Raw genomic sequence first — 11783 nt, forward strand, 5'->3', positions numbered from 1 at the left:
GAATTATCACCAAAAGTCACTTCTCCTCCATTTTTTGCGTTAAGCTCTATGAACTGGTTTTTGTCCCCAGTCATGTGTCTAGAGCATCCACTATCAGGGTACCATGAATTTGAATTTGTTTCCCGTGCCTTGTAGCAATGCTCATTTTCCTTAGAATCTTCCACGAATGCCATTAAGCACAAGTTTGCTACTTCTTGTTCCTCTTCATCGAAACCTTCTTCATCGCTCCATGTAGCCACATGAGCCTTGTGCTTATTCTTTGATTGACCCTTTCTCTTCAATTATGGGCAATCATATTTGACATGCCCCGGTTTTTTGCATTCATAGCAAATGAGCGGGTCTTTCTCTTTTGGTTCATTTTTTAGGCCTTCATTTTGTTTGAATTTTCTTCCTCGGTAAGGTCTCATCATTTTTTGAACCGTTTGGAAAACAATGTCATTTCCTCATCATCTTCATCCGAATCACTCTCTTCTTTTGTGGATTTGAGAGCAACTTCAATGTTTTTCTTCTTCTCCTTCTCCTTTGGTGTCTCTTCAATCTTATCGAGGTCCACCTCATCTTCAAGCATCATTTCATGAGTGAAGAGGGAACCGATTAGCTCTTCAAGAGTTAAGGACTTTAGGTTCTTAGCCTCGATGATTGCGGTCTTCTTGGATTGCCATGATTTTGGAAATGAGTAAACTAACTTCCTCACAAGCTTTTCGTTAGGAATGATCTCTCCATATGATTTGAGACCATTGACAATCGTTGAGAATCTATCCGTCATAGCTTTGATATATTCATTTGGTTTCATCCTGAAATATTTATAGCTATGTGTTAGAAGACTAATTTTATATTCTTTTACCTCGTCGGTGCCTTAATGAGTGACTTTTAGTTTATCCCATATTTCTTAGGCGGTTGTACAAGATGAAACTCTTCCATATTCATCTGGTCTAAGAGCACAAAATATAATATGGATGGCTTTGGAGTTGAGCTGGAACATTTTCGTCTCTCCTTCGCTCCACAATCTTGGATGAGTGAGATGCTTGATATATCCATCTTCTACAACATTTCATGCTCCCATGTCACTTGATTGAATAAAATACATCATCCTATTCTTTCAATAGGCATAGTTAGCACCATTGAAGAAATGAGGCTTGTTGATGGGCATTGAATCGAGACCGGAGTCGAAGTTTGAAGTGGAGGCCATTGATAACTTGATAATCGATGTAACTCTTCCTGAATCGACTTAAGAGATGATTAAACCTTCAAATGAGTTAGGCTCTGATACCAATTGTTGAGTTAATCAATCGATGGAATCGGCCAAGAGGGGGTGAATTGGCAATTAAAATTTTGGTGGAAGCTTTTGCAGAAAATTGAAAGTAATTGCACAGTGATTTAGAGTGGTTCGACTTTCTCAATCAAAGTCTATGTCCACTACCTTAGCTATCCACACTAAGGATTTTCCAACAAAATTCACTAATTTGTTCTTTCTTTTGAGGCCAAAGAGATAACCTTACAACTCCTTCAAGAATATACCCCAATTCTTGAGAACACTCTTTCTCAAAGAGAAGATTACAAATTTGCAAACTTACAAGGAAATCCTCACAAGGTAGAATGTTTGCACAATTATAGAACAAAGAAAAGAACACTCAAAAATGAATACAACTAAGTACAAGTAGTGTTCTTGAAAGCAAAATGAATACTGAATGAAAAATAGGCTTGAAATGCTCAAACTTGAGGTTTGATTCTTTCTCTTTGATTCTCTCTTGATTCTTGTTGATTCTTGATTCTTGTTGTTGATCAATGGCTTCTAAGCTTGTTTAAATACATCTTCAAATGATTCTGAACGTTGGGGGATGATTAGTGGAGTCAATAGAGCCGTTTAAGTTTGAAAACAATTAATTAAAGTAGTTGGGAGTGTCAGTGCATCGATGCATACCCTAGGTGCATCGGTGCATCAGTGTAAAATTCAAATATTTTGACCGTTGAACTCGCAGTGCATCGGTGCACTAAGAGTGCATCGATACATGAAATGCATTCGATGTTTTGAAATAGCCTGAGTGCATCGATGCATGGTCTTGTGCATCGATGCATCAAATGCACTAAGTGCATCGATGCATCAAATGCACTAAGTGCATCGATGCATGGTATGTGCATTGATGCATAAAATGCATTCGATGTTCAATTAATTCCATAGTGCATCGATGCATGGATTTGGTGCATCGGTGCATCACTTTGAAAATTTGATTTTAGGCTTGATTTTGGTTCAAAATACTTTGTAAAAATTGTTTCAAAAATAGTTTAAGTATAAAACACAATTTTACACATTTAGTAAGGTTTGAAGTGATCTTGAAAGACTTGGAGTAATAATTTGATATTCGATTAATTGAATCGAATATACTTTAGAAAATCATTTGTAAAATCTTAAAATTAATTTAAACTTAGTTTGTTATATCGAAATATCAAAATGTTTTCAACATGTACCAATTAATTTTCCGGTTGTCTTTATTTGCGAAAATTAACATTTAATTTGAAATTCAAAAATTCAATCTGAATTAATTACCTTTGATCGATTGAAAGTATCCCTAAAAAGTCAAAAGTATTGGATTGTAAAAATGAAAATAAACATGAGAAAAGAATAATAAAAAATATTAATATAATAATATTAATAAAAAAATAAATATATATATATATATATATAACAATGTAAAAAGAAATAAAAATATTAAAATTAGGAGAAAATGAAAAATATATATAAAGTAAATAAATAAAAAAATAAAATAAAAAAAATAAAATAAAAAGAATAAGACAAAAGTTGTTATATCTCCCATGTTTTGCGTGTAGAGAAACTGGATTTGCAATGAAAATGCTATGTCACTCCTCGTGCTTTTAGATACTGGCTTTGGATCCTCTACGCTTATTTTTGTCCTTTTCTTCCCTTGTTTTTTTCAAATCGTTGCCCCTTCCTCTGATTTTGATTCCACGTTTCTCTCTCTCTCCTTTCCTCTTGATGTTTGAGTCTATTTATAGTCTAAAGAAACCTATTTTTAGCTCAGATTTAGAGTCCTACTTGAACTCAAATGCTTCAGTTTTAGTGTTTCAATATGACTCAAATACGTTGGTTTTAGTGTTTCAATAGGACTTAATTATGTTGATTTATTTTCTGAATCTTACTAAATCAGGTTGTTGAGTATGGTGCCTGCAAAAAAATATATTATTATTATTATTATTAATAATAATTAATAAATATAATATAATAAAATATTTTTATAGATCCGGACAAAAATAGATGTCTACAGATTCATTTTCTCCAAGTTTAGTAATCGTTGTTCTTTTGACATTTTAGATTTATTGACTATCTTTTTTATGGGGTGAGAGAATTATACATGCATAGAGGGTAAAACTAATTATTTTAAACAAGAAATTAAAGTTATATTTTTAAGGTTAGAATATCAATAACCTCACGCCGACTTTTTAGATAAGATTTGAATATTTCTAAGTCGAGATGACTTATTACTGAACAATCGACTATTAATTATCTTTCCAACACATAATATTTCAGTTGGACGTCGATAACTCAAAATATTTTCATTTTAACGAAGAAAACGCAATCAAAAAATTTCTTAAGGATCTCATACAAAATTCTTTAATAATTATAAAATTTAATATTGTATTGATTATTTGTAATTAAATTCAATAGAAGACACTTTACATGTGTTTTAATAATAATAATTCCCGGTGGCCACCAGCAATTGTATTTGTATAGGAAGTGAAGTGTCATCTGTTCAATGGCTGATGAAAGCGAATTTGCAGTCGCAGCATGCTAGGAAAATTGAAAATTTGCCCTGTTCTTTAAAACGGTGAAGAGATAAAATTTGGATTAAGAATGGAAAACGGGCAAATTTCGCTCCCACACATACAATGACAGTAAGGGCCACATTGCTCATGCTGATGGAGCCGCATCGGATCCTGTGACGGCCATGCTTTATCTTAAGTAATTTTTGGTAAATTACATATAAAATCATTGCTCAATGATTTATTTAATATTAATTTTTAGTAGTTTAGGGATAAAACTAAATACTAATTTTTTTGTTAACGTTGACACATCATCAATTTAACGGAGGTAATGGTGGAGTGACTATTTTGTTACAAATCGATAACGTAGTGATCAATTTGTTACTTTTAAAACTTCAATAGAGAAAACGAAAACTAACTTAAACATTAATAACAATAGATACCAAGAAGAACACGTAGTGGATCTTGAAGTACTATTTCTACATCCCTGACCAAATCCATCCACATTAGGATTAATTGTTAATGGTTGTGGTTTACCCAATTTAATATCTATTTTATTAAGTGGTTCAGATAAGTTAACCGTAAACTATTTTTTATTTGATTAAATTTCATAGTTTAATTCAAATATATTTCTAAAAATTTTACTTAGTCTTAGATCTTTTGTAGCTTATAGATTGACACATCTCTTATGTAATTCAACACACCATTTAGAAATAAATTAAATATCATTCTTTAATGTTCTCTACAAGAGTTCTTTTCTTTGGTTAATATTTTTATCTTCTTCTTATTTTGTTGTGTCGTTGTAATCAATTTACTTATCATTGGTCATTTTTTAAAAAAATGTTGAAGATCACTTCGACTGTTGCATTTGCCGCTGCATCAGCCGGTATAACGGTTCTTAATGGCAATGATCTTGAGAAATGTGGTCAGAACCACTGCACTCTGTTTCAAACTGCAAACAACATTGGCCTTCATCACCCGGTTTCCCATGTCACCATCCTTTTTTGTTGAACTTCTGGTCATTGCCTTCCTATTGATTATCCGAATCGAAATTTCATGAACTACAAGATGGCAGAGGATTCCTCCATGTCCAATGTAATATTTCATCAGTTTTATCGGTTCGGTTACAGTTAACAATAGAATATCAACAAGCTGTCAAGAAACCAATCCTAGTCCCAACCCACCATCTAAGGAAAAAAAGAGAATTTGAGGCCTTAATCATGCATAGGGAGAGAACAACTTCAAAGTCCATGAACACATACTGAATTACTTGGGAAGCTGCAGATTCCCAACCGATTAGTAGCAAGCAATGTAGCTGAGAGATGTTGTGCTCAACCCAAATATATCAGCAAATTTTCGTTTCTCTACTATGAACGACACCTCCGTTTCTCAGCTTCAAGCTCAGTTTTTAACATTTCAACATGCTCACGTAGAGCAGCATTGTCCTGATAATATTGGAATCAGTCAATAAAATAGGAAATATTCATAACTGAAAGCAATATCCGAGGCATTCTTAATTTTCTTCTGCAAATACGTTTTTGAGTAACAGGACAGTCCTTTCCGGTAAAATCAATGATCAAGTGTCTTGGTTCTAGCATTTCAATTGAAGAAGGTTTTCAAGAATGTCGAATAAAACAATTGGGAATCGCGTCATCATAAGAACAAGATAACAAGAAAGAAAGAACACAACTTTCAGTAGTGAAGAAGTAACCTTTTGCAACATCTTCAGTCTCTTATCAAAGCTGGTGGAATCTTCCTTCTTTTCAATAGACTCCTTGATCTGTGAAACGGACACGAACTCCATCTGTTACAAGTGTCGGCAAGCACGAATTAAGGAATAAAAAGATAGCAATGAAAGAAGATTTTTCCTTCCAGCATGCATTTAAACTCGCCTCTATAAGAAACTGACTAAGCAGAAATGGTCTAACCTCGACCAATATGCTTGTTCAAAAAGCATATTAGTTTCTTCCTATTCTCACTTCATATTACTCCCTGATTTTTAATTAGTCATTATGAAACATAGTACAAAAAGTTCAGAGTTGTGAAGAATAACACCCTCACCATGAACAACATAAATAATACAAGGAGGCTTAAAGACTATATACCATGTCGAATTATTCCCCGAAATTAGTGCTGGTAAAGCAAATGTTGTCTCGCTAGAGTATTCGAGTTTGAGTAGTTTCGTTTGCAGGATGTGTGTATTGTCAATAATTAAAAAAGATTCTGAGCAAATACTAAGTAGAAATCACCCTAAACTATTGCAGTCGCATATATGAATTAAAACTGCAAATGTGACTTAATTAGCTCCAAATTCGAACCTTTAAAGTGATCTGATTTACCAGATCAACTATATTTAATCTTAATTCTTCCCAAAAAGACTGGAATTGAAATAATTTTTCAATCTTCAAAATTGAGAAAAATCAAGAATAGCTGTTGAAAACCTAAAAGCACTAATTGATCCAAATTTAATAAGCAAATGAAAATGGCGACAAGAAAAGAGCAAACCTCTTCCAGTTCCTTGGCATAATTGGAAGCCTTTTCTACCTCTTTATCAAATCTCAGCCTCCACTCTGCAGATTCATCCATTGCCTCTTTGTTTGCAAGATCAAACTGTCTCCTTCTCTCCAAGAATAATTTTTTTCAAAAGAAATGATTTTAATTAAAATTTAAGCAGAAAATTGAAAACCCAGAATTGAAATCAACCTAATTTAATGAAGACCCAAAATTCATATAAACGTACATGAACTAACCTGATTAACTCAGCATCATCAGAAGAGATAGAGTATTGAATAGCCCAAAGCCTGAAATAAACTGTTATTCCTAGAAACATAGCCACAGCTAATGCCACCAATATTCTGCGTTTCCCTCTTCTCACCATTCTCTTTCTTTCTTTCTTTTCTTCCTCAACTGTTTTATTATTATTTTTTTTGGATTCGGTTTTAGCAGAATTTGACGTTTCTCTTTCACTTTCCAAGTCTTTTCAATGGTTGTTTGGTTTGATGTAAATAAATGTCTTTTCTGAACTCGAAAAATGATTTTTTCTTTTTAGTTTGGAAGTACTATACTTTAATGTTATTGATGTATTATGGTATCTTGTTAGTCATATATGATCTAACATATCATTTATTATCAATTTATCCAAAATATATTTGATTGGCTTTATAAGTGCATGATACTTATATGATCCTCATAATACTTGACCAAATACTAGATATATTTTCACATATATTGGTAATACAATCTCAAGACGTTCTATGAAACAAACAATAATTGTCAATTCTTCTAATCCTGTTGAAATTTCAGTTGTCTACGTGCCTAGTCGTGAATATGTGTGATTGAGATATATAATTCATCATATACGAAAAGGTTATGCGTTATACTCTGAAAAAGAACATTCTTCAGGAAGATAATATAATATGCATCGTACAGCTTAAAAAAATGTACACAAAGGGTGATAGAAAAAAACATGTCTCATAAAAAAATTTCTTCAACCATGATCTACAAGAGAGAGGAATAACAAATTTATTCAAGTGAAAATTTAACATATCTATTTATAAGGTGCTTTGAGAAGTTAATCTTCAACATTAGATTGCATCATTTTAATGACCTGAGGTACCCAAACGTGTGCACTCTTGGAACCTTCTTCGACAGCTTAATGATTGCCCGGATATTCCATGGTTGGCCATAGGTGACTTCAACGAGATTTTGTTTTCTTACGGAAAACAAGGAGGCCTAGAAAGAAGTGAGGGGCAAATGGTGGCCTTTCGGGAGGCTTTGGACTCTTGTGAATTACGGAACCTGGGTATAGTGGTCACTGGTATACATGGGAGAGGGGTCGCCGAGCTGAGACCCATATACGTGAAAGACTTGATAGAAGAGTAGTGAATTTGGCTTGGGAAGCCTTGTTTCCACGGGCAGGGTTAAATCATGTTATCAATGCTCTATCGGACCATTGTCCTTTATTGTTGTCTACGAAGGAGGTGCAGCGTGTGAATCGGCATTGGCAGTTTAAGTTTGAGGTGTCTTGGGTGCTTGAGGAGACGTGCGCGGCAGAAGTTCGAAACTTTTGGTCAGTTGCTACTGGGTCTGTTTTGGATAAACTCGACTATGTCCGACGGGGTTTAGACAAATGGTTCCATAAATTACGTATGGACAGGCGGCTAACGTTGAATGATTTGAAAAAAAAAAGCTAGATGAAAATCTTGGGGACATTTTGGGGAAATGACCACGTGCAACAACCTTAATATACGATTAAAAAAATGCGTTACCAGTTTTGTTATATTTTTTAACAAAACCGGTAAAAAATTACCAGAAATATTGTTATTTTTACCGGTTTTGTTATTATTGGGCGTTTTACCGGTTTTATTAGCAAATCAAGTAAAACACTATCGGTTCTGTTATTTTTTTCTACCGGTTTTGTTATTATTGGGCACTTTACCGAAATTGTTAAAAAATATTAATGTTTTAAGTAGAAATAATAATAATTTAGTTAATTTTTTTACCGGTTTTGTTAAAAATAATAATAATAAAACCGGTATTATTTTTTCTTAACTGTATATTAAAGGTGTCACACTGTAAAACTTCACACATTTTGGAGACGTGGCTGATGTTGAATTTGGAGGTGGACAAAAATGAACTTTATTGGGAGTAATGCGCTTGTGCTATTGGTTACAGAATGGTGATAACAATACCGCATTTTTTCACCGCTTCGCCTCACATCGCAAGCGGAGAAACAAGATCCTTTTTGTTTAGTCTGATGATGGGGCACGGGTGGAGGAGGCCGGGAGTCTTGGGGTGTTGGTGAATAGTTATTTTGAGAATCTGTTTATGTCAAATGCTGGAGGTGTGAATCCCCAAATTCTTCAGGGCATTTTGCCGTGTATTACTGAGGTGATGAACCAATCTTTCACGCGTGATTTCACCGGGGAAGAGATTTTTGCAGCTGTTAAAATGATGAACCCTCTTAAGGCTTCGGGTGAGGATGAACTAGGGACACTGTTTTATCAAAGCTTTTGGCATATTTTTGGGAACGAGACTGCCGATTTATGCATCGACTTGTTGCAGGGGCATCATGATATGGTACCCATTAATCGTACCCATATTATTATTATTCCGAAGAATCGCTTACCAAGTTCAATAAAGCATTTTCGACCCATTAGTCTTTGTAATGTGCTATACAAAATTGTGTCAAAAGTTCTCGTTAATCGGATGCAGCACTTTTTACATTTATTTATTGATGAAGCGTAGAGTGCGTTCGTTCCGGGTCGTTTGATTCAAGAAAACATTATTGTGGCTTACGAGATGCTTCACCCTTTTGTCAATAAGCTGTCGTGAGGGATTTTTTTCCCTTAAACTGGATATGAGTAAGGCCTATGATAGGGTCGAGTGGCACTTTCTTTGGGAAGTGATACGAAAACTGGGTTTTACTGATGGATAGATTGAGATGATAAGCGCAGTATTGTATTCGGTTATTCTAAACAGGGAGGCAGGAGATGTGTTTGTCCCGCAAAGAGGTCTGCGACAAGATGATCCTCTTAGTCCTCATTTGTTCTTCATTTGTAGTGAGGGATTGTCTTCCCTGCTTAGGCAAGCGATGGTCTCTGGTAACTTCAAGGGTGCTAGAACTAATAGACGAGCTCCTACAATTTCGCACTTACTCTTTGCCAATGATAGTTTAATTTTTGGTGAAGCATTGGCAAGATCAGCGACTCAGGTAAAAGACAACTTTAGAATCTATGGGATGAGTTCGGGTCAAGAAATTAATCTGGATAAGAGTGGATTATTCTTTGGCTCAAATGTAATCAATGACAACAGGAATGATGTTAGGCGCATCCTGAATGTCTCTAGTCATTCGAATCCAGAAAAATATCTGGGCTTGCCGGCTGTGGTGTGTCGTGGCAAAATAAAGGCTTTTGAGCACTTGAAGGAACGTATTTTATCAAGGATCCAGTCCTGGAGTACACGTTTTCTACCCCAAGGAGGAAAATAAGTGTTTGTGAAGTCGGTGTTGCAATTTATACCGCTGTTTGCCATGAAATGTTTTTTATTACCAAAATGTTTGTGTAGTAATTTGGAAGGTATTTTGGCGCGTTTCTGGTGGCAGAAGGCAGATGGCATGCGGGTAATTCACTGGTGCAAGTGGTCTGACTTGTGTAACCTCAAGGAGGATGGGGGATTGGGTTTTCGTGACATGGCCAAGTTTAATGTCTCGATTTTGGCTAAGCAAGGGTGTCGTATTTTTATGACCCCTACCACCCTTGTTGGGCGTCTGTTGCGTGCTAAGTACTTTGCCAGCATTATTTTTTACAGGCTAAATTAGGTGCGAACCCTTCTTACGTTTAGAGGAGTATCTGGAGTGCTAGGGGTTTATTGGAGAAGGGGTTCCGTTGGAAGGTGGGGTCGGGGACAGCCATCTCCATCTGGAATGACTACTGGTTACCAGGGGCTGTGCCAAGGCAGATCAGCACTCCGAGAAGGGATTTTCTGGATCGAGTTTCGGACCTTATTATTGCTGAAAGTGGCTCCTGGAACAAGTCTTTTATTGTCTCCACGTTTGAAGCAGAAGAAGCCGATGCAATATTGGGTATTCCCCTTTCAACTTTTCATCAGGAGGATACGTTGGTCTAGGGTGGTGAGCATCCAGGTGTTTATAGCGTCAGAAGTGGGTACATGTTATTACTTTCTCGAGACCCTCTGTTACATTTTGATGCACGTTTGTTTCGATCTGTATGGGATAGTGCATGTCAACGAAAAATTAAAATCCAATTGTGGAAGTTCATCATGAACTATATCCCTACGAAATAGTGTTTATTTTTCAGGAGATTGGTTTCTGATCCCTTTTGCCCCAGATTTCCGAACACGATCGAATCGGGTGTTCATGTGGTGCGCGAATGTTGTTTAGCGGTTACGGTTTGGCAGGGGTTAAGCTACAATTGGCCTAATTACCTTATGCCTGGTTTTTTTGTTACATGGTTACAACATTTGTTTCAGAATCATTCACCAGCAAAACACGTTGAAATTATAATGACAATCTGGGCTTCGTGGTTTAGCCGTAAGGGGAAAACTACTTCTACGGGCGAATTAATTACCGCTCAGTCACACATAAACTTCATGGATCTGCTGTTTTGAACACGAGTGTTTGTTAGTCTCCTCCTCCCCTCCCTTTTGTAAAGGTTAATTTTGATATCCATTTCCTCTCACAATAACAATGTGGTTGGTCAGGGATTGTTATTCATGATACTGGGGGTCTAATTCTCGGTGCTAGTAGACAGAGATTAGGACGTGTTACCTCTGCTTTTGCTGCTGAAGCTAGGGCAGCTGTCCAAGCCCTTCAATTTGCTGCAGATCTGGGTTTCTCCGATATCATCTTGGAAGGCGATTCTCGAACGGTGATGCAGAAACTAGCCTTGGATACTCTGGATCTTTCAGAAATTAGTACTTTAGTTTGGGAGGTCCGACGGCGAGCTGAGTCGTTGCATGCATGTCGTTTCCTCTTCACTCCACGGTCTGGCAACAAGGCGGCTCAGTGTTTGGCGCTGGATGGATCGGTCGGGCTGTCTGATCGTTTTTGGGTGGAGGAAGGTCCTCGGAGGTTGATGGTGCAAGTGGCGGAGGATATGAGAGGAATCCAACCGCCGTTTTTTCTTGGAATCTTTGGTGATAGTTTGTGCAGGTTCGATTTTGCTGTTCGGGTACCTTCTCCTTTGGGCGATTCTATTGGTTCGAGATTAATGGGAGAGGTTGAAATGGCCGGTTCTCGAATCTTCTTTTGGTTTTTGCTTTTTTTTTAATCTTTTTCTTTAATTCATATTTATTGCTTTCCCGTTTTCCCTTTGGTTTTGATGGACAGCTGTTTTGCTTTGGCTGGTTTACTATGGGTTTTGTCTGGACCTTTGTCAGTTACATTTTGTTTTGTTTTAATAAAATAGTCGGTACATTTTTAGTTTAAAAAAAAAAAGTTCTTAAGTTATGCATTCATTTGGGGAGTAAAATGTGTATTATACTTT

The 11783-nt window shown here is 36.0% G+C and overlaps 1 protein-coding gene across 1 annotated transcript; it reads right to left on the reverse strand.

The window, feature by feature from the left end:
- Nucleotides 1–4919: 4919 nt before the first annotated feature.
- LOC120188129 lies at nt 4920–6746 on the reverse strand. Its single transcript, XM_039191639.1, has 4 exons — nt 6528–6746; nt 6283–6394; nt 5489–5557; nt 4920–5222 (listed from the first exon to the last, which is right to left on the reverse strand). Exons 1-4 carry the CDS (start codon nt 6653–6655, stop codon nt 5145–5147), a joined length of 387 nt encoding a protein of 128 aa, XP_039047570.1. The 5' UTR covers nt 6656–6746; the 3' UTR covers nt 4920–5144.
- Nucleotides 6747–11783: the final 5037 nt, after the last annotated feature.

The sequence above is a fragment of the Hibiscus syriacus genome, unplaced genomic scaffold (assembly GCF_006381635.1).
Source record: "Hibiscus syriacus cultivar Baekdansim isolate YM2019G1 unplaced genomic scaffold, ASM638163v2 tig00116939_pilon, whole genome shotgun sequence".
NCBI lineage: Eukaryota > Viridiplantae > Streptophyta > Magnoliopsida > Malvales > Malvaceae > Hibiscus > Hibiscus syriacus.